General features: G+C 33.7%; 4 protein-coding genes across 7 annotated transcripts; 3 read left to right on the top strand and 1 right to left on the bottom strand.

Moving 5' to 3' along the window:
• Positions 1-390: 390 nt before the first annotated feature.
• Positions 391-2,835, bottom strand: LOC107922899 (purple acid phosphatase 17). 2 transcript variants are annotated; one of them, XM_016853105.2, is made up of 7 exons: positions 2,568-2,835; positions 1,993-2,149; positions 1,807-1,914; positions 1,609-1,736; positions 1,054-1,182; positions 883-950; positions 391-793 (listed from the first exon to the last, which is right to left on the bottom strand). In XM_016853105.2, the coding sequence occupies exons 1-7, from the start codon at positions 2,742-2,744 to the stop codon at positions 574-576; spliced, it is 987 nt and encodes a 328-aa protein (XP_016708594.1). In that variant the 5' UTR covers positions 2,745-2,835; the 3' UTR covers positions 391-573. The 2 variants fall into 2 exon arrangements, with proteins under 2 accessions (XP_016708594.1, XP_016708595.1); XM_016853106.2 differs by having other exon boundaries at positions 1,054-1,173; positions 2,568-2,834.
• A 1,386-nt stretch (positions 2,836-4,221) lies between these two features.
• On the top strand, positions 4,222-7,601 carry LOC107923149 (monoacylglycerol lipase). Its single transcript, XM_016853363.2, has 7 exons — positions 4,222-4,898; positions 5,968-6,006; positions 6,106-6,176; positions 6,408-6,472; positions 6,551-6,640; positions 6,734-6,826; positions 6,920-7,601. The coding sequence occupies exons 1-7, from the start codon at positions 4,483-4,485 to the stop codon at positions 7,319-7,321; spliced, it is 1,176 nt and encodes a 391-aa protein (XP_016708852.1). The 5' UTR covers positions 4,222-4,482; the 3' UTR covers positions 7,322-7,601.
• A 5,442-nt stretch (positions 7,602-13,043) lies between these two features.
• Positions 13,044-15,439, top strand: LOC107923073 (zinc finger protein SHOOT GRAVITROPISM 5). Of its 2 annotated transcripts, none has more exons than XM_016853283.2 (3): positions 13,044-13,639; positions 13,747-14,146; positions 14,691-15,439. In XM_016853283.2, exons 1-3 carry the CDS (start codon positions 13,546-13,548, stop codon positions 15,334-15,336), a joined length of 1,140 nt encoding a protein of 379 aa, XP_016708772.1. In that variant the 5' UTR covers positions 13,044-13,545; the 3' UTR covers positions 15,337-15,439. The 2 variants fall into 2 exon arrangements, with proteins under 2 accessions (XP_016708772.1, XP_016708774.1); XM_016853285.2 differs by having other exon boundaries at positions 13,054-13,639; positions 14,715-15,439.
• A 2,305-nt stretch (positions 15,440-17,744) lies between these two features.
• LOC107924545 (uncharacterized) lies at positions 17,745-25,631 on the top strand. 2 transcript variants are annotated; one of them, XM_041080406.1, is made up of 8 exons: positions 17,745-17,935; positions 18,489-19,713; positions 21,047-22,421; positions 22,888-23,164; positions 23,514-23,621; positions 23,706-23,984; positions 24,780-24,923; positions 25,075-25,631. In XM_041080406.1, exons 2-8 carry the CDS (start codon positions 18,540-18,542, stop codon positions 25,261-25,263), a joined length of 3,546 nt encoding a protein of 1,181 aa, XP_040936340.1. In that variant the 5' UTR covers positions 17,745-17,935; positions 18,489-18,539; the 3' UTR covers positions 25,264-25,631. The 2 variants fall into 2 exon arrangements, with proteins under 2 accessions (XP_040936340.1, XP_040936339.1); XM_041080405.1 differs by having other exon boundaries at positions 17,931-18,340.
• The last annotated feature ends 128 nt before the right edge of the window (positions 25,632-25,759 follow it).

Below are 25,759 nucleotides of genomic sequence, written 5' to 3'. Positions count from 1 at the left end.
AATATCAATTTTTTTATTAATATTTATATATATTATAATTGAGTTTAATTAAATAATTTTTTATAAAAATAGTTATTTAAATAGGATGTAATCGAATAAGCTCGAATTTAGTTAAAATAATACATATTTTTTAGGCATATTCAAATTCATTGGTTATTTGGATCGTACTAGGTGAAATGTTTAGTTTGGAGTTTGAGTTTATTATGGGAACAGAATATATAGACGGGTGTTATACGGAAGTAACTACTATGTACAAACATTGATTAGATCAAAGTTTATATCAGCTGGGGACAATTTAATGTCATCTTGTTGTAGCTGGAATCGAAGATCTTATTATGGAGACGTTAGCATTACGAAATTTATGAGGGAAAAAATAGAGGCAAACTTAAATTCAAAAATGAATAATGGGTTTTCAACATAACGGTTTCTGATTACAAAAATTAGCTTGCATTGCAATGGTGGTAAGGAACCAATTCTTCAAATTAAGTTTAACATACAGCTCCCAATTCCAAGCCGTATGTTGAAGACGAAGAACATCATATACACTTCGTAGTTAAAACTAAAGCCTACATGCTATATTGATGAATGATCACCAAATTGTTTGAATGCATTCCATCTATGCAAAATCTTGCCATCTACATCATAAAACGCAATCTCTGCATTAGATTGGGTCAACTGCACTGACATAAAACCTTGACCATCATAGAAGAACTTTAGTCCTTCTCTGTTTAGTTGTTTCACGTCTCCCCTCCATGCCTTAGACCCTGCCCCACTGGTTAAGAACTGTATAGGGCTGCATGCACCAAGTAAAGCTTTTAATCATCATCATCTTCATATAATAAATGCTAGAGTTGATAGTTGAAATTAGCCATTGTTTCTTACCTCTCTGTGTCACTGATATGTTCTAGGCAGTGATCATGACCATTCATGTAAAAATCAACATTATTAGCCTGTACTTTTACGGTGGAAAATACCAAGTTTATGTTAGATGGTTAAACTAGAATTTAGCCAACAAAATCGACATTGTACATATGAAGGTATAAAGAAATTGACCTTGAGAATAGGAAGGAGGTGTGTAGCAAGTTCCTTAGTATCACCATGATGCCCAACGCTTTTAATCGCATGGTGACCAACAACAATCTTCCATTTTGCATTTGATTCTCTTAATGCACACTCCACATCCAACATCAATAGGTATAGTCAAGCTATTAATTAATGCTTTGCATTTCTTCAAATTCAAACACACCAAATAATAAGAGTAAAAAGTACTAGGAGTCAAAGAGCATTTTATCCCTTTTACTTAGAAAATAGATAAATTAGTCCCTATATATTAAGTTAAAGAGCAAATTAATTTTTTTTGTTAAAAATTTCATCAAATTGTACTATTAAAAACTACTGTGACTAACGAAATAACCATATGGTGATGTATGTTGCGAAATGTGTATAAGAACCAGTCTTTAATGGTAGAAATGGATAAAATTTTTAACAAAAGTATCAATTTCCTCTTAATTTAATCTACAATGACTAATTTATTCATTTTTTAAATAAAGGGGTAAAATGCAATCATAATATACTTTTACCAATAATAAGCTCTTAATTAATGTGTACCTTCAACAGATTTGCAATGTAGTGTTTGCGAGGATTTATACCACGCCAGTCGTAAATGTGATCTTCTGGGTCTTGAAAATAGCTCTTCACGAAAGGTGTAGTGTCCACAAAAATGATCTCAGCTAATTCTGCCCATTATTATTTATTGGTTTTGATTATTTGGAGTTAAATAAAAAAAAAAGGAGGTTGCTGAATTACCAGCATTGACAATGAAGGATCTAAGACAAAGCCATCTGGTGTCAATTTTGGTAAGAAGAGGGCTCAATTGTGCCTCAGCATCACCCCTGTAATCATGGTTTCCCAACACTGCATTTCCCAAATAAAAACAAGGTTAGAAACCCAACCAAAAAAATGAAAATTAGGAGTAAATGAGAAATTACTTACCGCTGTACCACTGTTTTTGGAGGCTGTTTGCAGTGTAAATATTGGTGAAAGACTCTTCAAATGCCGGATCGTGTACGCTGCGCAATCCATTGTCATAAAAATTATCTCCCGTTGAAACTACGAAATCAATATCCAACTTCTCTCCCATCTTTCCCATCTATAAAGAGGAGTGGCGAGCTCAGAAATTTTTTAGAAGTTGAGATTAATTTATAATTTTTTTTAGATTTAAAATGAAATTTCATCGCATCAAAAATTTTATTATCTTTTAAAATATTAATTTAACATTTTATAAATTTTAAGAGACTAAAGCAATAAATTTAACGTGTAAAAGGTTAAGTATGATAATAATTCCAAGCTAAGAAAATGTTTTATTTTTATCTTTTTGCATATTACAATTTCCTATTTTGAAGCCAAATAAAGCCTGAATGTTGCAAGATTGCAAAATATTCATGGATCCGTATGATAAAATTTGGATATTCGAGAAAAACTAAAGAAACAAGTATTGTGAAAGGTTAAATATATGATTGTGTGGCAATGTGGTTGAATATGAAGTTGAGAGTATATGGAAAATGAACCTGAAAAGCAACTTGAGATTGGTTAAAAGCGCCTCGTCTACCCCAATCTCCAATCACCAAAAAGCTAAGGGAACCATCGCCTTTGCTGGGTTGCTCAAATCTCTTAAGCTCACCCGATACATTACTTAAGGCATAAATGATGGGAATGACCAACATAACCCACCTATCGCAACCCATTTTTGCTTTGGGTTGGTATATGGAAGGTTGTGGGCGAAATAAATATAGAGATGGAGGAGAGGTGTGCGGCCGCCTACGTTTTCTAATTGGTCTTGGGTTTATAAAAAAAAAAAAGGAAAGAGAGCAGTGCAGTGCATGGGATATTCGAATCTTCCAGTGGAACATAGAGGATAAACTCTTCTTGCCCTTAGAATATTCGCTTCTACACTCGCCATCTCCTATCCTATTATTAAACCACCACTTTCAACTTGTTTATTTATTGCTGGATAAACCAACCTACGTCTCAGCACATGGGATGTTTTCCCATTATTTTGGAATTTTATTAGCCTCATTTTCATCAAAATTTTAATATTTTATAGGATATCAATTTATTTTGAAGAGTGACCAGTGACCAACAGCACAATTAGATGCTTCAACTTTAACACATAATACATACTATAAAACAAGAGTCTAATAAAATCATATTCAATATTCTTGGCCAAATTACTTATATACTAGCAAAATAGTATTCAATTTCAGGTCAATTTAGTATTACTTCTAAAAAATATTTTTAGATAAAAATATTACTAAATAAAATATTTTTTTAAAAGAGAAAATATTTTTTCAAACTCCAAAAATGTACTAAAAAGTGTTTTTCGCAATATCATAAAATTTTAACTTATCTCTAAAAATGTTTTTTTTTTAGAAGCAATACTAAAGGGTAATATTTACTTGAGTTGTGCTCATTCACTATCTATGATTCTCATAGTCATTAAATTGATGTGGAGTGCCAACATAATTATAATGAGGTGGTTTTGAGTTTTGGGTTGCGACAATTGGGCTTAATAAGGTTGAAACCTTTTGTTTTTGTCCGCTGATTATTGTGGTGACAAAAAATTAATATGGTTACTCAAATATTAATTCCCGTCCTAGCCTCTTTCTACCCTTTTAACTACGCCAAGACAAAATAACATTTCTTGATGCCACCGTTAACACGTGTCACCACCTGCTTATACCAAAGATCTCTTAGCGCCCACTTGTCACTATCCCCTCGCTCTTACTCCTCTGTCTGTTCGCCGCAAAACTGCCACGTGCCTCCATTTTCTTTAGACACATGCTCTCCGAACCTTGGTCTAAGCTCTTTTTTGTTTCTTCTACCAAGTCCCCATCCACGCAACAAGTGAACCAAGTTTTTCTTTTTCAGATTCTTTTCCCCTCAATTTAATTTCATATTAAAAAAAAATTCATGTCGAAATGAGCGTGTCTTTTTTTTTTTTTTTAAGAAAAAGTAAATAATTTCAAAATATAGAAAAAGTCGAAAATGTATTTTTTTATGAAATTAATTTGTAGTAGATAACCCCAAATTGAAACGGGGGGGTTTTGTTGTCAAAACAACAAAAAGAAGTAAAATTGAATTTTTATTTTATGTTGGTGTAATAAAAAAAATGGATGGAAGAGGGTGCTTAATAATGTTCCAAATCCAACACACAGACAGCCAGCCGTATATAAGAGAGGCAACGAATAATAGTAAAAAATCTAAACACAGTGTGTTAACGATTTTCTTGCTTTCATTCCTGTTTACGTATTTTGATTTGGTTAATGAGCTGTTCATCAACTACAGCGATTATATTTCTCACACACCCTAAATTTAAAATTTTCCATTTCTTAACCATTGGCAGTTCCATAAGAAACAAACAAACCGTTCCATTCCCTAAAACTCGAATCAACCCGCTGCTGCTCTCATCCACGGCCTCAAAGGATGGCGGTGGAGCCCTTGACGTCTGGCGCTAGTGGCCGCATCAACGCCCTCTTCTCTTTACGTGCTTTGAGGAGCCTCTTGCTGCTACTAAACGCCGTCGTCTTGTTGCTCCTACTTCCATTCCGGGGGAAAGCTAATTCTGGGGATAACGCGGGAAAGGATGAGAAGCAGGAGAGCGGGAGAAAAGGGTCGGCTTCCACCGTCGTTAGGGTGCCCTGGGCGTTGTTGCCTTGGAGAAACGCCACCATGGCTGTAGACCATGAGGCGGCCGCCGCGGTGAGGAGGTCCCAAGCGATTCGGAGGGTGTTCCAGGATGATGATGATGATGACACGGTGAGGGAGTTTTGTCTGTTTTCTACTGCTAGAGGTGACACGTTATTCACTCAGTCTTGGACTCCGATTTCCGTCCAAGTCAGGTCAGTCTTGGATTCAATTTGTTCAAGATTTTTCTATTGTCATCATCATTTTATTTTCATTAGTAAATAAATGTGACTTATTAATCATAATTAGCAGTACTTTTTTTTTTAAACAATAAGGACAAAACCAAAAACAAAAAAATTAAACTAGCCTAAACCGGGTTCTGTAAAATGCGCACACCGGTCTTCTATCACGAACAATCTTAGTTAAATCATCTGTGAATTTGTTTTTGTCTTTAAGGACATGTTGAATATGCGGATGTTGATATTTTTTGACCTTAATCAACGTAGACTTGTGGGCTCCTAGAGATTGTTAGCAGATAATTCAATTTCTTAGCTCAGGAAAATGGGTTTTCTTTCCTTATTAAACTACGTTAATTCCTATGTTTCCTTCTATTCCCTGCCCCCCTAGAAAATGTTAAATTATTGCAATCTAGATAAGCAAAGATTTTGCAAGAGCTGGCATTAGATTCCTAAATATGTCGGATATCAGCTTATATGTCCAAACAACTTGCGTGATTTTTTTAATTAAATCACGAATTTGAATTAAAGAGGTAAATTTATGAAAAAAGTGGCATGGCTGAGTTTCCAATGAAACTGAATATTTAGATGGCATATTCGAACTATGTATAGTGGTATTGATAAAATGAAATGGCCGTATCCGGCCCCAAGGTTTGTAGTACCCAACCCAAGTAAAAGGCAATCTTCTGTTTTTGGTCCCATACCTGGCTGCATGCTGTGAATTGTTGGGAGAATAATTCCAATGCTCTTCGGCCATAGTCTCTCAAATGTTATGGTAATGGCAGTGCCTTGACCCATACCGAGGAACTCATCATTTGGCACATCTTCCTACTGGAAAAACTGATCCAACCAAATGATGTTCTTGTTAAACGCCTGATATTCTACAAATAACGCCAATGTAAACGGAAATAACCAAATTAAAATGAGAATAAATTTTACTAGAATGTAACAAGCATCAAATTTTTATCAACCTGAAATAAGAATATCCTCTGTTATTCACTGTTTCTTTCCATCGTTGAATAGTGATTTTATTTGTATGTCTTTCCAGGGGACTAGTTGTTCTGTTGCATGGCCTCAATGAACACAGGTTTGTTATTTGTATCTAAGGCCATTTTGTTGATTATATTCAACCCACCCCGTAGCCTTTTATATGGGTTATAGTCAACGTTTACTTTTTCAACGACAGTGGCAGATACACTTCCTTTGCAAAGAGGCTTAATGCAAATGGATTCAAGGTCTATGGAATGGATTGGGTTGGTAAGTTTTCATGAACAGACTACTAAAATCACATTCTACTTGACCAGAAAGCACGTCTGCTTAATGCACACTTTAGCCCCTCAAGTATACCGCTTTTCCCACTTTGGTCCTTAAAAGTTTTTTTCAGCCCACTTCAGTCCCTAATATTATGAGATGTTCCCAGTTTATAGTGCATGATCACCTTTACTGCTGTTATCATTTTTAAGTTTATTTGCTCCTTGAATTCTGTAGGACATGGTGGAACTGATGGGCTACATGCATATGTTCATTCTCTTGATGATGCTGTTGTTGATTTGGTATGTTTTAAGGTTCAGCTACAGAAATGCATTTGAAAGTATCGGTTGAAATTAATCCATCTTCCCAACTTGTTACAGAAAATATTCCTTGATAAGGTTTTAGCCGAGAATCCCGGCCTTCCATGCTTTTGCTTTGGTCATTCAACGGGTGGCGCGATTGTCCTTAAAGTAAGGTTCTTACAAATAGAATCATTTATATATTGATATTGATCGTGTTTGAGCTAAATTTTCAGTTTTCACTTGTTTTTGCATTCATTTTAGGCCGTGCTTGATCCCAAGGTTGAAGCACAAGTAGCAGGCATTATAATGACTTCACCAGCGGTAGCCATCCAGCCGACTCATCCAATTGTTATGGTAAGAATTTCCTTTGAAATTATGAAGAACATGGTATAAGAGTGATCATCAAGCACTAGCATTCACATTCTTCATATCTTATGCCTGTGGCAGGCAGTTGCACCGGTCATCTCATTTCTAGTGCCAAGATACCAAATCACGGTCGCGAATAAAAAGGGCAGGCCAGTTTCTAGGGACCCGCAGGCACTGGTGGAGAAATATTCCGATCCATTGGTGTACACGGGACCCCTCCGTGTAAGAACTGGTTGTGAGCTTCTTAGAATTACATCCTACTTGCAGCAAAACCTGAGGGAATTCACGGTTCCTTTCTTCGTTCTTCATGGTACCGATGATACCGTAACAGATCCTCAAGCTTCTGAAAAACTGTATAAAGAAGCTGCCTCAACCGACAAAACGATCAGATTATTCCAAGGGCTGTTACATGATCTCCTGTTTGAACTGGAACGAGAAGTTGTAACGGACGACATAATCGAGTGGTTAAATTGTAGAGTATAACAGAAGAAGAAGGTAGGTTGGGAAGAGAGGTTCAAGTACCGTGGAAAGGAATAAATTCTCTTGGCGGTAAAGGATGATAGGCATCAGCAGAGTTTGGTTTTTCGTTGTAAAATGATACCATGATCCCTAATGCCAGGATTTTATGTTAAAACTTGAGGATTCATGTCCGCTCTGCAGCTACAACTTTCCCTTTTTTAGAAGATGAAGTTTTAAGGAAAATTTTGGCTACAGCTCATTTGCATCATTGTTATATAGAAATGGGAGTATTCTTTGGTATCAATTTTATTTAAACTTTCATTTTTAAACTACTCTTAAAAAGCTGCAAAACAATATCTCACTTAAACATCTCCTTTTCTTTTTCTTTTTTTAAAAAATATATTATTGTAGTCTAACAAAAATATTTTACAATTTCTTTTAATTCAAGAGGTAAATATAAAATCTAAAAATATATTATGTTTTCTTCTTATATTTTCAGCCTTTTCCAATGCTTGTTTCATGTAAAATAGGATAGTCAATGTAAATTTACTCATTATTCCTATAAAATGTCTTACCAATTTTTTTCCCTAAGGCATTTTTCAACCTGATAACTCTCTTACTCAATTTGAATAGTGGGTCAAAGCACTGGAATGTTACATTCTCTACTACATTCTTCACTTATCAAATATCTTCTTATAAACTTTCATAACTTTTTAATTTAGTTTTTTTTTTGTCATAAAAATTCATTATTCACTAATTAATCACATTAAATCAATATTCTTTCTTGTTATACTTTAATCACATAATTTATCTCAATATCTTATTTCACTTATCGAATTTCTATGTATTTCACTTCTATTACTTCATCCACATATTTTCTCAAGTTTAACAATTTAGTCCTTGTCATCATAAAAATTTCATATTTTTCCACAATTTTACTTTTACAATACTTTATACATATTTTATCATCTCATAATACATTCATTAAATTTTTATCATAAGTTTCTTATTCACATATTAAATTGCTTCACACTTAAACTTCTATACATTTTTCAATTTAGTCCCTATTGCTATATAATTTTTTTCACTACATAAGCACTTTAATAAAATAATTCATTATAATAACAAATTTTCGAACATATCACTTCTCTTGTTTCAATTATAAATTTCACAAAATTTACAAATTAATCATTAACATCATGAATATTCTTTATTTACTATAAGTTCACCTTAACAACATTTTGTAATCAATTCACTACTTATCATAAATCTTAAATTTATATTTGTTTCATTGAAAATAACTTTTATAAAATATTTTCGAAAAATTTACCAAACAATAGAAAATATTTTATACAGATTTATTCAAATACAAAAAAAAATATTAACTTTTTTAGAAAAATAAATCATTTTTCAAAAATAATTTTCCGAAAATTATTTTTAGTGAAACAAATCTATTTTCGTTGATGCTCAAAATTTAAGACTGTTAAATGAAAGAAATTGATTTTATTATGTATGTCTAACATAACATTTTATTGGATTTGGATTTGTTGAAAAACACATCTCAATATATGTTTCCTTCAAAAGAAAAAGAAAAAAAAAGACGAAAATAATTTGCTATGATAATTAGAACAAGGCAAGGCAAGATGGGCGTTTGATCATTCAAAAAAAAAATAATTTCCCTTAAAAGGGATGGCTTAAGATTCTCACTATCTAAAGCCCATTTTTAATTGTTAACGTAACTTTGTACAGAAAATATTGTATGATGAGTTAAATTATATTTTATATATTTTTTATTTTTATTTAAAGAATAAGTAAATTAATTTTTATATATTATTATGCCTACAAAATGTGAAAGATTAATTACTGAGATCGCTATAATGTATACTTTAAAAAAAAAAAAGAGAGGAAATTAATTTTTTTATTAAAAGATCATCTATTTCTATAATTAAAAGTAAACATTATTGATGGAATAACCATATAATTACACGTAATGTATTAACAAACTAGATAAAATTTTAATAAAAAGATTAGAGATATAATATAAAAATTTCCATCTATCGACTACAAGTGGTGTTATGTAGATATATACATTTTGGTGTATTAATGTACACCAAAGCGGAGACAGACAAGTATAATAGCGAAGAATCTATTACAAACCAAATGCAAGCGTCCACAATAAAAACATTATCCTATTGCTTATATGGATTCCAAATCCAAAGACATTATCGATATCATAATCCAACATATATGTATATTGTCTGAAATCCGAAAATTTGGCATAGCCACCCATCTTAATTTAAAATTCAATTGGTTTGGTAAAATAAAAATGAGAGACAGGGAGGGCCAGTTTGGTTATAAGATAGGTTTGTAATAACATCTTGTATTTGTTGGCTTACGTGAAATGAAGGCTACAATGTTATTGATTGCGCATTGGGGCCTCTTTTATAAAGCACAATTGTTTTGGATTTTGATTCTTTGACTTTTGGACCTGTCCACCGAAACTTCTCTTTTTGGATTTAAAAGATAAGTCTCCCCACTTTCACATGCTTTGTTTCTTATGCCATCACTTCATTTTGCCCAATTTTCTTATGATTCTTTAACTTTTAATTTCTCTTAAATTTTAGGATAATTAATAATAATAATAATAATAATAATAATAACTATGACATTTTAGATCCTTCCTTGCAGAGCATGCTTTTTCTTTTTCTTTCTTGTTGTCCTTTTATGACATGTTACCACTTATAACTTCTTTTTTCTCTCCCCCTACATTCAATCCCTCACAAATATATTCGTTGTTATCATTTGCATGCGTCTAAGGTTTTCTTTTATGGTTCAAAGTGTCGATTAATAGAGAGGGCCGTGATAACGTGTTGAAGTTTTTTCTTTTTTTCTTACTTTTCAAAGTTATGTATAATTTAGAACCAAAATCTTTTACCTTTATTAGCTTTTGTATACAAGACATTTGCGATTTGCCCTCATTTACTTGTAATATCTTTTTATTGGAATTAAAATGAATATTTGGTAAAGAGAAAACGGTTTATGAAATATGAAAATCATATTCATAGAAAAACGATTGAAGGAACGTGCATCCCTATGGCTCAACGTTAGCAATACAATTTCATGCAGACCCACTTTGAAGATATCCCATGAGATCCTCTTATTTTTTATTTTATATTTTATTCACTGTATCAAATTTTAATCAAATAAAAAAGAATTTAATTATTTTTTATATAATGTTCAAATATTAAATATATATTTATAAAAAAATAAGATAATTTATACTAATAATCACCTAATTATAAAAAATTACAAAATAATCACTCAATTAGTTTACGAAAAAAATACATTAATAAATAGGATAGAGATATGGAATGAATATATGCATCCAGTAGCATGTATGAAGAAGATGAATGAGGGTAGGCAGGCACGTGAAGACTAAAAAGTTGGGGGCTTCCCACAAAAGAGTATACATTACAACCAAAAATGATAAACTGAGCCAACAGAAGAAAAAAAGAACATATCTACGCTCCTTGTCTGATCATCTATAATTGTACTTTTAAGTAAAGTTACCCATTGCTATTGCTATTGCTATTGCCATTGCCATGACATTATTTTTTTTTTCTTTTTTCTCGTCTTTAAGTCTTTATTACCATTTCATTACATTTTGGGAAAACAAATTCCAAGCACAAGAAGAAGAAACAGATAATCCAAACAAGAATCTTATTAAGTGCAATTTGCTGGGAAGTGACAAACTTTTGGCTGGAATTTTATGTTTGTCCTTATGGCCTTAATTTGGCTTTATCTCCATTAAGAGCTGAAAGTCATGTCATCTATTATTTATTATATTCAATGCACCACATATGAAAATTATTTAAATTCAGACAATTCATCTTAATTTTAGGGACATGGAGAATACCAAAAGCATCCAAATTTGCTTTGTTTTATGATTATCCTTTTTACAAATTGCGCTTAGTTGGAAGAAATTTCTTGCATGGAAATGAATATTGACAATCTTGTGATGATGGGTAAATCCAATTGTGTCCTGACTAACAAACTTGAAATTAAAGATATATTAATTGATTTGTAAATGGGATGAAAGAGTGATATATATATATAATGGGTCATTTTTGTAAGGGAAATTAGAAAAGCAATTAAAAGTAATATTTGGTTTGATTTGGTTGACATTAACATTATTGTCAATTTTAGTAAGACGTAAATTTAAGTGCGTTGAAGTGTATTTATTTTCTTATTTAAAAGTTGAGAAAAAATTATGGATAATTATAAGCATTATATAAAAAAATATATATACAAATGGGTAAGAAATATGATGTGTTGTGGGAGAAACAACCTTAAAATATACCAAGGCTATTCCTATATATCATTCATAATGTTTAGAACGTACCTAATTTTGTATACAAATCCAACATACTATATTTATAAATATAAATTTTAGAGAAGCATATTGTAACTTATATTTATTAATAAAATATGCTTTCACTTTTTTTTCTCTCTATTTTTATATTTTATAACAAGATATTCATTCTTAACATCAATTATATAACTCGTTATTTTGTAATAGTTCTAAGTGTTGTTATCAAATTAGAATAGTCATCATACACCAAATCTGTTCAAAAATCTTAAAATTTAACCTTAATTTTCAAATTAAAATTCCATATTCCTCCTATAAAATTTAAAATAACTTTCATGTGTGACACTCTAATTACAATTGGTCCTAAAAATTGAAGCATCAAACTTACTTTTCAATTACCCAAATACAAGCTTAACACTCCAATGACTGCTATACCCTCGAGGACGTCTTAACAGCTTCAAATCCTTTAATTTTAGAGAGAGAAAAAGAAGCTTAGTTCCGATTTAATTTAATTACGAATAAGGACAATTTAGTTATTTCAAGGGATGCATATTCATTACAATTTCTTCAATAAAATATAGTACAAAAGTAAATTAAATTTTTTTTACCGCTCCATTAATAATCATTTATATAATATTTCAAATAAAAAAACTGAAAAATATTATTTAAAATTTAAACACAAGGTTAACAAATTCAAATAAATACCACTCCATTAATAATCATTTGCCAAAATAGTTTTATAAAAATATTTTTAATATAAAATATTTTTGTTCACCTACATGGTGGGTATAAGAAAATTTAGTATACGTAAAATGCATGTAAAACATGTAATTTTATAACACGTTAAGAACATTAAAAAAAAACCTGATTACATAAACATATACATAAACAAAATTTTAAAATGTAAAAAAAATATAATTTTAATAGCCAATTGAATTTTAGCTTAATAGCCATTGTTGCTAATATACTAGAAAGTAAATTTGAGTGCGTTAAAATAAATTATCCTCTTATTTAAAAAAACAAATATAATTAAAAATGAGATTGTTTAATATATATAATTTTAATATCTTGAATACATTAAAAATATTTCTCAAAATATCTGTTTATTCCACATGTCTTTTCTTTTCTTTGTTTTATTCTTTTTCCCATTCCTTACATGGTAAGGGACTGAATTAGCCTTGATAACAATAAAATTACATTGCTTACTTGTCCATTTATCAATGAATTCAAAATTTCACATGCCATGAGGAACAATTTTCATATTAGGGTATAGATTTCTTTTATACTTCAAAAAGGAAAAAAAAAATTGATTCAGCTATCTATTAGTAGTAATAAAAGTTTTGCATAAGGAGAAAAGGATTAGTGTTAGAAAAAAAAAAAAAAGGAAGTCAGGTGATCTGCTTACGTGGGAGATGAATAATGAGATATTTGTTTCTTTGCGGGATCATAAGGTTTCAACCATTTTCACTGGGCTTATAAACAAGGTTTTATGGAGCTACACACTATACCTGATGAAGAAGAGGGTTGGAATTTAAGAGAGGAAAGAAAAAAAGCTGAAACAAGAAAGCTGATCATCAGACCCAAAGAAAAGAAACACACACACACAAAAAAAATGGCTTTCCTTTTTTACTTGATCTACCTTCCTCTATCTCATGCTGTCATGCTGTACTAGCTTTTCTTTGTTCCCTTTTTTCAATTTCTTTTTAAATACAAACTTTTGATCAGCTTTACAGAGTGAGAAGAAATAGGCAAGACCAGAAAGGAAGCATTTAGCCAAGGAAAAATATTTTGCTTTGCCCTCTTTGGCTCTATATTAACTAAAATAATTAATCGTGCCCAAAGAGAGGTTGTGCAGTGCAGTGCAGGAGCTATTTTATCTATGTTGCCCGATAGCTCTTGCTCTTCACAGCCATTATATTTAGAGAATGGTAGTACTAACAATAAGAGGAAAAGAAGACCGGCTGGAACGCCAGGTATGGGGTCAATATCATATCGTATATGTATATGCAGCTACCATAGGCAATACTAATTGTTTAATTTTTGGTTTGTAATTTGAATATGTACTTGGGGGTTGATGTAGATCCAGATGCAGAAGTGGTTTCTCTATCCCCCAAAACACTGCTGGAGTCGGATCGTTACGTTTGTGAGATCTGTAACCAAGGGTTTCAGAGAGACCAAAACCTACAGATGCATAGGCGGCGACATAAGGTTCCATGGAAGCTACTGAAGAGAGAAACTCCGGTGGTGAGGAAGCGGGTGTTTGTTTGCCCGGAGCCTACCTGCTTGCACCATGATCCCTGCCATGCTCTAGGTGATTTGGTTGGGATAAAGAAGCATTTTAGGAGAAAACACAGCAACCACAAGCAATGGGTGTGCCAGAAATGTTCTAAGGGTTATGCTGTTCAATCTGATTATAAAGCCCATCTTAAAACCTGTGGCACCAGAGGCCATTCCTGTGATTGCGGCAGAGTTTTTTCAAGGTTCCTTCCTTGTCCTATTCGATTTTATGCTTTTTTTTTTTATATTTTCAAGCTAAAAGATTTTACATGTTCCAAACTATGATTGCATATATAGTGAAATCTCCCTTTGCTGAACACTTTAATATACATTTTTTTACTTCAAAAGAAAAAAAATTAGTACTTTGTTTTGACTGATGGAACCTTAAGCCAGTGTTCAACAGCTGTTTATAGGCAGCAGTTGAACACATTTCCCGAAGATGAGTTTCAGTTTGTCCTGGTCGTGCTGCTGTTGCTGGTTTCAAATCCTATCAAACAGTTAATTAGCTAGCCTTTAGTTGATCTTAACACATATTGCTTGTTCCTTCGTTTTTGTTTTTTTTTTTCCTTAATCGATAAATGCTCTTTCCACCATTTCTATCGCAATCAATGGAAACATTAATTTATAGATTTCAGTGTTGTTTCTTTATAAATACAATATATTAAATACACTTGCATGGATTTTGGTTTGATCTCTCTTTCTTTATTTGCCAGTTTATGCTACATAGAATCATAACTTGCAGTTTAGACATTTCCTGCTTGTGTTTGATAGAGTTGAGAGTTTCATTGAACATCAAGATGCTTGCCATATGGGGCGTGTCGGGCAAGAACCACAAGCACTTCAACCGGCTTGCTTGTCACGAACAGCTTCGAGCCACAGTCCGTCCAGTGATACCAATTTCAGCACATCTCCTTGGCCAAGTAGTTTGATGTTTGCAAAGACAATGGATACCCCTAGCTCCCCACACAAAGCACAATTCCACAATTTGGAACTTCAACTCCTAACCACATCAAGTCCCAGTCCCACTGAGGCTAAAAAATATTCAACCCAAGCTGGTGAACAGATAAGGGTGGCAATGGCGGAGAAAGCTTACGCAGAAGAGGCAAGACGGGAAGCGAAAAGGCAGATGGAAATAGCTGAGCAAGAGTTTGGCAAGGCAAAGAGAATTAGGTTACAAGCACAAGCTGAATTAGAAAAGGCTCACGATATAAAGGAGCATGCAATAAAGCAAATCAAATCCACCATGCTTGAAATTACTTGCCAAGCTTGTAAGCAGCAGTTCCAAGCCAGAACAGTTCTCGGGGACAAGTCTCCAGTAGTGAATTACATTTCATCAGGTATAACAGAAGGTGAAGTTGAAAACGATATTGGAGCAAAGGTTACTAAAACATAAACATAAACCACCATTGATTAGTGGAGTGTTTATCGTGCATTTGGTGTGATGTAATTTGTTCATTGAATTGGGTAAATGGAAGGTAGGAATGGGTTTTGTTGGATATATTTGTTCTAGGTTTTCCTACTCAGTTTCGTTGGATTTTGTGGTTGGAATATTTGAAGAGATGTTTGTAGCCCTAACTAACCAAGTCAGAAAATGGTGGCCTTTCATTAATATATGAATAACAATACAATACAAAACAAAGCACGAGAGAGAGAGAGGGAATCTTGAGACTGATGGTCCTTTTTTGTGAAATAAATGCAAATGAAGGCCATGTTTTTCAGTGCCACACTTGTCAGTCACAGCACAAATAATTAAACTCCATTCATTCACTTTCATTTCAGGCAGGGCCATAATGCATGCAGTGGGTTGTTGTACTGAAGAAGAAGAAGAAGAAGAAAAGGACAGCAAACACTTTCTCATTTATGCAGAGACTATTGGTTCATGACTTGTGTGGTCAGTTGGATGGTTGAAAGGAAAACCTACCTGCGTCCTGTTGTCTGTTATCCTGTTGTCTGTTATCTTTCACCATTTCTTTTTCTACCAAACGGCAAGGCTAATGCTAGCTACAGCTTTTTCGATCAGTTTATTGGCCTTTATTTTCTTGGACAATGTGCTTCTCTTCCATGATGTTGCTGCTCCCACTCACAAATATTGCCTGCTTTCTTCTGGTTGGCAAATATTGCAAATAGTTTGAAGCATGTGTCTTGAAGTAGTCAATATAGATATAAACCTAAATATTTTAAGTAGTATGTGTTATGTGATTGCACTCGGATATCAAATGCTGAAAATGACCAAACAAACAAGGAGAATACCAACTAATTAGAACTCTCTTCTAATGAATAAAGTCAGAGGAGATACCGAATTTCGAGTTTATGATTGCTTTTTGCTAAAACACGTTAGCCACTATCGGCAAGAAATCCTTATGTTGGAAAATGGTGTTGGGATGGATGTTGGGCCAGATCTTCGTCCGTCCATTGGGGAGCTTCAACTTTGTGTTCGCCCAACCGCCAATACACTTCAAGCCCCACTCCTATTTTCTCTGCTAGACTCCCTATAAATTTAAAATTAGTCTCTTTAATTTTTAAATTTTAACATTCAGTCTAATTTTAATACTCTTAGGTTTTTTTTTTAATTTATTAGTGTAACATTTTTACATAAAATAAATACTCACTTGATAGCTATATAACTAAAAAAAAGTGTTATAATAAACTTAAATTTAACAAAATAATTACATGCAATAATATTGTTACTTTTCATCATTAATAAAATATAATATCATCTTCCTCTATAGTTATCATATTTAAAGAGCTGACAGGGTTGGAGAGTTGAGTAATTATTGAAAATTCTTCCTTTTATAAAATAGTAAAATCTAGAAAAATGCATTTGATAAGATTCAAATTCAAATCATTGTAATGTTCAACAAATTAACTTTATCATTTCAATTGTTGAGGGGAGTTGGGTCTTGGATCTTCAATGAAAAGTATTGTCCTACTCGTGGTTTTTATCTCCGTTAGGGAGCACTGTGATAAGGCACATAATGCCTTAGTTGATGATTCAATCCCTCTTGTAAGCACACTTTTCATAGTTAATTTTTAACAATATTGAGACTTCTCATGTGAACTTGCAGGTCGTATATACATCAATCGAGATGTTTCCTAAGGAAGACAAACAACTTCCTTGAGTGGGACAATACCTTCCGTTGAAGGTGCAAGACCCAAACAAGAGACTTATTTGATTTTAATATCAAATTTTTATAAATATATTTGTTACACAATTTTACCCGCCATAATTTAATTAAAATTTTAAAATATAATATTTAAATAAATTATTTATTAATAAATTATAAATTATAAGAAAAAAGGGGTAAAAAATGTTAGAGAAGCGAGTAGACCTGGTCATGGGTCAAGCTGGACCAATACAAAATTTTAGGCTTGACCCAAAAAATGATCCTAAAATTTTACCAAAATTCGACCCAGATAAAAATATTAAACTTGCCTAACTCGCCCCACCCGTATTAAATTTTTTTATATAAAAATAAATTTAAAAAATATAATACATCAAATACACTAAAATTATTAAAATAAATATTTCTTAACAAACTAAAAATACATTAAAAACTAATATAGTTTCAACCTAATAAGTAAATGCCTATTATAAATAATAAAAATTAATAATAAAATAAGAATTATATAATAAAACAACAATAAACAACATATTTGGAAAACAAATTTTATTTTTGCTCAAACTGATTTTTAAACTTACATTTTTGTGCAAAATCTGTCGCTTTCGAGCCGGGCGGGTAGTCTGACCCGTGATAAGTATAGAAGCGGGGGACTTAACTCTAATAATGAGTAAAATCCATCCTGAAGAGGGAAAAGGAAAACAAAACTGAAAATAAAATAAAACAGAAGGGCAGGCAGAGACGAAAAAATTTCCCGCTGTAAATTTTGTTACTTTCTTGCCATCTTTTAACGTGGAGTAGGGCTATGGAATGGAATCCAAAGCAAACAACAGAAGAGATTGGCGTGCATGCTATTCTTGGTCCCCTTGATCTGTAAGTTCTTTTATTTGTTATTTCGAATCTCCTCTGCTTCTGCTTTTTGGCTGCATCCATTCATCTCTGCTTTCTTTTCATTTTCTTATAAAAAGGTTGTCCGGAAATTCTTTTAGGGTTTTGGTTAGAGCTCTGGATTTTGTTAACCTCGATCTCGTCCAAGCTGTTGGGAATTTTTGTATGATTTTTGTCTCTTCCATTTATGAAAAATGTACCAATATCATGGAATATGAGGCTTTTCTTTAGAGGAAAGGAAAAACTTTCACTCTTCAGCGCTAAGAACAAAAAGGAAAACGAAATGTGGGATTCATATTCATTCTTTCTTCGTGATTGAAGTTAGCACTTTCGAGCAAAAAAAAAAAAGAAAAAAAAATAGATAGAACCTAGCACTAGTAGGCAATGGCAGTTAAGAATTCAATTACTATTATCCTTAATTTTAAAGTTTTCCACATTTGCGGTTTTGTTTTCATAGAATTGCATTTATTTTTGTAGATCAGTACTATATATAAAAGCAAAAATTGAACGTTTGTCTCGTTTGCTTGGATATTTTTAGGTTGGTAGATGCTTGCTTCTAGTACCTTTGCTAGGTTTATGGTACTTCATAATGACAGAACCAAGCTCAATTGATGTGATTTTGGACTTTCTGACGAGAAATCACTTTACAAGAGCAGAGGCAGCTTTGCGGAGTGAACTTAATAACCATCCTGATTTGAATGGTTTCCTTCAGAAACTTACCCTTGAAGAAAAGGACTCGGGAAAGGTACTAGAAGAAGAAACTGGGAAAAAAATAGTGACCGGAAGTAGTGGATCAGGTTCTCAAAACAGTGGAGAGGTTTCCAAGGAACTTATAGTGAAAGAGATAGAATGTGGGGCTAGCAGAAATGGGTCTGAAAGGAAATGGAGAAATGCTACTTCTACTGGGGAATGTAATAAACCTGATGAAGCAAATGCTACAAGCGGTAAGAGTTTCACCTTCTCTAAAAGTTTGGAGGATACCTTACTCGATTTGCAGTCCTGGAACTGCAGAACTAGCAATGGTCCTCGTATGAACAAAAATGACGGTTTTGTTAGTAGCACTAGCTTTTCAGAGTTAGAGAAACCAGATCAGTCAAGATATCGTACGGCCAAAGCTCCTGACACTGATAAAGGCAATGTTAAACATGGGGAAGGGATTGCCTTTCCTGGTGAAATGAAATCTTCATGGCTTGGAAATACTAGCAAAGCTAATGCCAGTTCCAAGTATGACCAGTTTGAAACTAGTGATACTAAGGACCTTGTTCAGGAATCTAAGACTTGCAGCGCGTACTTGAAGGAAAACTTTCCTGATAATAGCAGATGGTCTAGAACTGACAAACCCACTAGTTCATCTTCAGAGATATGGAAGGATTGTTCTGTGAAGATTCCATTCCCTAAGGTGGATGTATCAATCAGTTATGATGCTGCTAGTGCTTCAGATACGAGACAAGGAAACATAAAAGCAGATGTGCTTGATACTAGAACAGCAGTTAAAGATCAGGTGGATGAGGTTGGAAGGTTTCTATTTGTTGGGAATTTTCAAGAGCAAACAGGTACGAATGGATTGGCGATTGTTCTTGCATCTAATAATCCAAAGGGAGAGTTACATAGGCTGCCACCAGTTAAACTCAAGTCGGAGGAGAAGGCATTGAATGTTAATTGGGAGCTTAATGGCTCAGGTGCGAAGGTCACTAGTGCGGACAATACATTCCTTATAGGCTCCTATGTAGATGTCCCTGTTGGGCAAGAACTAATCTCTTCAGGTTAGTTCACATAATGATACTGTTATTGATGATATGTGCTTACAGATTTGATTTATTAATTTATTTTAAATTAATGGTGGCAAATTGTTGACTAATTACCCAAACTTTCATTATTTTCTACCTTTCCTTTTTCCATACTTCATTTTCCATTTATTATACATTCTTGTGGGATGCAACATTTTATATTTCTAAACCCACATGACTAATTTGTTTTGGTAAAAATTGTTGTTCACTTGAAAAATTCCATCTAGCCATGGGTGGCAAAGTCTCATTGGTGAGCTCTATGAATTTTTTGTTTGAAGTCTTATCCTCTAGAGGAATTGATACTTTGTTTTTCTTTGTTTTAAAAAGTCTCACAGTAGGTTTGTGAATTTTCCGTTCGCAAGTACTTTTGGGGTCCCTAAAAACCACTTAATGCCACAAACTGTAATAATAATGAAAAAAAGAAGGAAGGTTGGATGAACCCTTTAATGCAAAACTCGAATGGAAAAAGTATTTCTGCTTCCCTGGTGTAGTTGATTGAAGTCAGACATAACAAGAGAAGTATAAGAAAAATATAAATGGCTTGACAATGGCATGATTTGAGCTTGTGTATTCGTCTAGTGAGGCTTGGGCAGGAGTTGAGCTTGACTAGATTACACTCCTAATTAAGCATTTTAATATTGTTTGATACCTTTAACAATGCTTAAATTAAGAGCTACCGATTGTTTCTTGAGGTTTAGTGATCTTACTCATCTAGTGACCCCATGTTTTAAAATTTGATGGTAATTGTATTTGCTTGAAACTTGTGTTAATGTAACCTTAAAGCCTACCCTCAGTTTTTTCCAAATCCACCAGGCTACTCAATACCCTATTGGTCAGTCTATTATTTGAGCTAACCAGATCCTGCTTATATTCACATATTGTCTTTGGGTGTCAAAATAGATATCATCCATCTTCCCACTTGTCATATTAATGGGATATCAGTTATCTTTAAGCATCTGTGACTGCAATAGAAGAAACAAAAAAATAAGCTTGTCTTATATGTTTTTTTAACACTAATCATGGTAAATGCATTTATTTCTACCAGCTTTGTACTGGCAATGATTTAATTGATTATCTGTTGTCCGAATTCTAGATGTTGCATGCTTAAGCTTTAGCAATATATATCTAATATGTTCATAAAAGGATCCAACTTATAGCTTTCTCTGGTTCCCTAGGGTAGGATGCTATGTTGTCGTTATCTAGACATGAATCTATTAAGTTATAACCATCAATGATCCTTTTGTTTGTTTATTTGTAGAGAAGTGTTTTTCCCCCTCTTATAACTCTGCTGAGTAGAGCTGGTATCTAGTTTATGATGATCCAGGTAAAATGCATGCTGGAAGTAATTGGCTTTCTATAAGTCAGGGCATTGCTGAAGATGCATCTGATCTGGTTTCTGGTTTTGCTACTGTTGGTGATGGATTAAGTGAATCTGTTGATTTCCCTAATGAATATTGGGACTCTGATGAATATGATGATGATGATGATATTGGATACATGAGACAACCTATTGAGGATGAAGCCTGGTTTCTGGCTCATGAAATTGATTATCCTAGTGACAACGAAAAGGGAACTGGGCATGGGAGTGTTCCAGATCTGCAAGAAAGAGGTCAAACCAAGGGTGAGGGTGATCAATCATTTTTAGAGGAGGATTCTTGCTTCTCAGTTGAACAATATTGCCAGGCAAAGAATGTTGAACCTGTTGCAGCTCCAGATGATTCCGTAGAACTGTCTGTAACTGAAATATATGGCAGAAATCATGAGAATAATTTAATTGCTCAATATGGGCAACTGATGGATGAAGAGGAGCTCAATTTGATGCGTCCTGAACCTGTTTGGCAGGGGTTTGTAACACACAGAAATGAACTTATCATGCTAGGAGATAGAAACGTTCTCAATGAGTGTGGCAGGTCTCGGCTTGATGACATTTCTATTGATAATAATCAGCATTGTTCAGTTAGGTCTATTGGTGTGGGAATCAACAGTGATGTTGCTGAATTTGGAAATGAAGTACATGAAAGTTTAGTTGGAGGTAGTAGTGCAGGGGATTTAGAATATTGTCATGATCGTGATGTTGCTCTTGGAGGGTACAGACAAAGTCATCATGAGACAGATGGGAACTACATTGATAAATTGGTTAGGGATAATAGGATAACTGGAAAAATTGATTCTAGTAAATATGTTACTGGGAATGATAAAGTTCCAAGCCCAAAGATGAAGAAGAATCTTGCAGATCGGGGGTTTTCTTTTCCTCCGTCACTAAGGGATGGGCAGTTGGTGCAGGCAGGCTCTAGTAAGTCTCTATGGTCAAGTAACTGCTATGCTGTTGGTGATGAACATGATGACTGTTTGAGTGCTTTGTTGGGGTCTGATGATATGCTTGCTACATGGAGACGGAAAAGCAGTGATTCTTCTACTGGAAAAAGTTCCGGGGATGAAAATAAAGCCTATGCTGTAAGATCAGCAAATTCTAGTCCTTCAACCCTCCCTGATTATGGTTATGGTGGACGAGAGCCGACCAAGAAAGAAGAGGATGAGAAAATTAGTGGTGTTAGGGAAGAGGATCCTGGGGCATCACTTGAGGATGAAGAGGTTGATGTTGTACAAGATCAAGTAAGACAAATTAAAAAACAAGAGGAGGAATTTGAAACCTTCAACCTCAAGATTGTGCATAGGAAAAACAGGCATGTCTTGTCTTGGTGACAAATCCTAATTCTAATATATCTTCTGTTCATTCATTGGTGCTAACACTTTTCAAAATTGCACTGATGCATAATGGTGTGTTTTATCTTCTCTTTCTCCTTTTCCTTGTGAGATAGAGCACCCTTGAATTTCTCTGGGGGTAATCTCCATGATCACTGGTTGAGGTTGGGGAGGTGAAGCTGGTTGCTAGCTTCCCTTTTAATTGTCTAACTGACAAAAGTTTTTGAGGATTAATATGTTTTATTCAGGGTAATGGTGTCAAGCTGAAGGAGCTTCATTTAACTAATTAGATGATCAGCATTGTTCACTACTTTGCCAAGTATTTAGCCAAGCTTATGTTTTTATTTTAAGCTTATATATTTCCCTAGCACACTGTATAGTGAGTAGTTCACATTGCTATCCTCTTGTTAACAGATTTCCTTACATAAGTCCCCTTTTGCTTCTCAGGACTGGATTTGAGGAGGACAAGAATTTCCATGTTTTGAATTCTGTTATAGCTGGGCGCTATCATGTTGCTGAGTATCTTGGTTCAGCTGCTTTTAGTAAAGCTATACAAGCACATGACCTGCATGCAGGCATGGATGTCTGTGTGAAAATCATAAAGAACAAAAAGGATTTTTTTGATCAAAGCCTTGATGAGATTAAGCTTCTCAAGTATGTTAATAAACATGATCCAGCAGATAAGCATCACATTCTTCGATTGTATGATTACTTCTACTACCGAGTAAGTTAGTACAGGTCATTTAGCCGTCTTTCTTTTTTGTTTGTTAATGTCTTCATGTTCACTTAATTAAAAGATACTGGGTATTTTTTTTTCTGTTTTTGCAATTTCACTTATTCTGTATTGGGCATTTTCATTTTTTTTTCTTTTGCATGTTTGTATTGAATGTGTACATTTATTGGGAACTTTGTTCTGAATATGTCTGGCATCCAAAGGCAAATGGTTTTATCTGTAAAAGTTCAGGATGGCATGTTTAGCATAAATGATTTTCTCTGCTGGTGTAGTAGTTTATCTATTGGCTAATGGATATTGTATCCTGCACATGATTAACAAAGTCTTCTTTATTTTCCAGGAGCATTTGCTAATAGTCTGTGAACTTCTCAAGGCAAACTTATATGAGTTTCATAAATTTAATAGGGAATCTGGTGGAGAGGTTTACTTCACAATGCCAAGATTGCAGGTTTCTGGAAAGCTGTTTTCTATAGAAGTTTATTTAATGTATGTCTCACTATTATATAATCTTCTCCTCAATTCCTCTGTGCAGTCGATTACTATTCAATGTTTGGAGGCTCTCCAGTTTTTGCATGGCCTGGGCCTAATACATTGTGATCTGAAGCCAGAAAACATATTAGTGAAAAGCTATAGTAGGTGTGAGATGAAGGTCATTGATCTCGGGAGCAGTTGTTTTGAGACAGATCAGTTGTGCTCCTATGTTCAATCCAGGTCCTATCGTGCACCAGAAGTTATCCTAAGACTTCCATATGACAAGAAGATAGATGTTTGGTCACTTGGCTGCATCTTCGCTGAACTCTGTACTGGCAATGTAAGTATTGGTGTCCTTTTGACATTAATTATTGTTTGCTTCCTATGTCTACATTATATTGAAGATTTTCTTAACTCATAACTTTTTGAAATGTTTTTAACTAAGGAAACTAAAATAAAATAGTTGCTTAATAAATTATTCTAATTAGGAATATTACTAAAATAAAGTTTTGTATCTTCTTTCTATCTTTGACACTTTAGACTTCTTGTCTTGCCCACAAAGGCATATATTGCACTGTGACTGTACATTAATTTGATTTTAAACTTACTGGCTGCTAAAAAAAAAGGATCTTGTATATTTGAAGACCTTTTCTTAATTCCATTCAGTGATGTCCTCACCTATAGATGCTGAATGGACTAAAAATTTGGCACTTCTCCAATTAGTTTGTCTCTTGTTCAAAACATCAGGAAGACTAGTTGATTGAGTTGTTAACTTGTCTGCATACAGGTTTCCTGACATAATTTGGCTCAAACTTGACCAAATGAAAATTTTTTGTATGTTATGGTATAAGATTTAGATTTCTATGCATTAAATCTATTGCTATAAGTTGGCCCGTTCTACTGACAAAAACTTCATTATTAATGTTACCGAAATGCATATTCTTTCACTCTACCACTTTCTTTAAATATATTTTTGGATATATGCTTGGAAATAGAGATGTTTCCCCCTCTTTCGTCCATTTTATTTTTCTGTAGCCTCAAGTGCAGGATGTGTCAGTACCGTTTCTAATCACCTATTTTTTGCAACTTATGTCTTATTAATTTATGGTACATTTTGGTTTTAATGATGGTGTAGGTCCTCTTCCAAAATGATTCACCTGCGACATTTCTTGCAAGGGTAATTGGAATCATTGGTCCCATTGAACAAGGCATGCTTGCCAAAGGACGGGATACATACAAATATTTTACTAAGAATCACATGCTTTATGAACGTAATCAGGTCAACTTTTTCTCATTATTTATTTACAGTAGAAGTACTTTAAACATTATTTTTGAGTGGTTATGAGCTCCCTACCCTATCTCCTTGTATTACTTGAATTCAGTTTTCTTGTTTATGAAATTGAGGTTAAAGTCTTGCATTTTTACTTCAGGAGACCAACAGATTAGAATACCTGATACCCAAGAAGACATCCTTGAGGCACCGGATGCCAATGGAGGACCAGGGTTTCGTTGATTTTGTTGCTCATTTGCTTGAAGTAAACCCAAAGAAGCGCCCTACTGCCACTGAGGCTCTGAAGCACCCGTGGTTATCATACCCTTACGAACCCATATCAGCTTGAATGTTAGGATGAGACTCACGGCAATTACTTGTCTCATTTTCAGCTCTCTTATTGACATGGAAAGGAGGTGAGTGAGTTGTAATACCTGAATGGGATTTGAAGTGATATCCAAGGAGTTTCTCCCACTGCCAATTATGAAGGATGTGGTTTTTGTAACAGTGTGGCGTTAGAGTTTACTTCATCACTTGATATGATTTTGTGGATGAGGAATAATTCTGATCTAATCTAACATAATATTGTTGTAAATGAAATGTGATAAATTCTTTTTAGGTTATGTTGTAGCATTAGCTTTCTGACATAGATGGTAACAAAATTTTGGCGGCCTGAGTTTATATTTGATTGAAATGGGGTTCCCACTTTCACTCTGTTATTGTTGGCTTTGCTTGCTTCATGATGCAGCTACCTATATACGCATGATTTGATCGTTGAATTGAAAACTAGTAGCCAGTCGGCTAAAAGTTTGTCAAGATATTCATTTATAAAATATTTATTAGAT

Source organism: Gossypium hirsutum, chromosome A11, assembly GCF_007990345.1.
Source record: "Gossypium hirsutum isolate 1008001.06 chromosome A11, Gossypium_hirsutum_v2.1, whole genome shotgun sequence".
Classification (NCBI taxonomy): domain Eukaryota; kingdom Viridiplantae; phylum Streptophyta; class Magnoliopsida; order Malvales; family Malvaceae; genus Gossypium; species Gossypium hirsutum.
The sequence above is the reverse complement of the archived record's forward strand: the minus strand, read 5'-3'. Positions and strand labels throughout refer to the sequence as shown.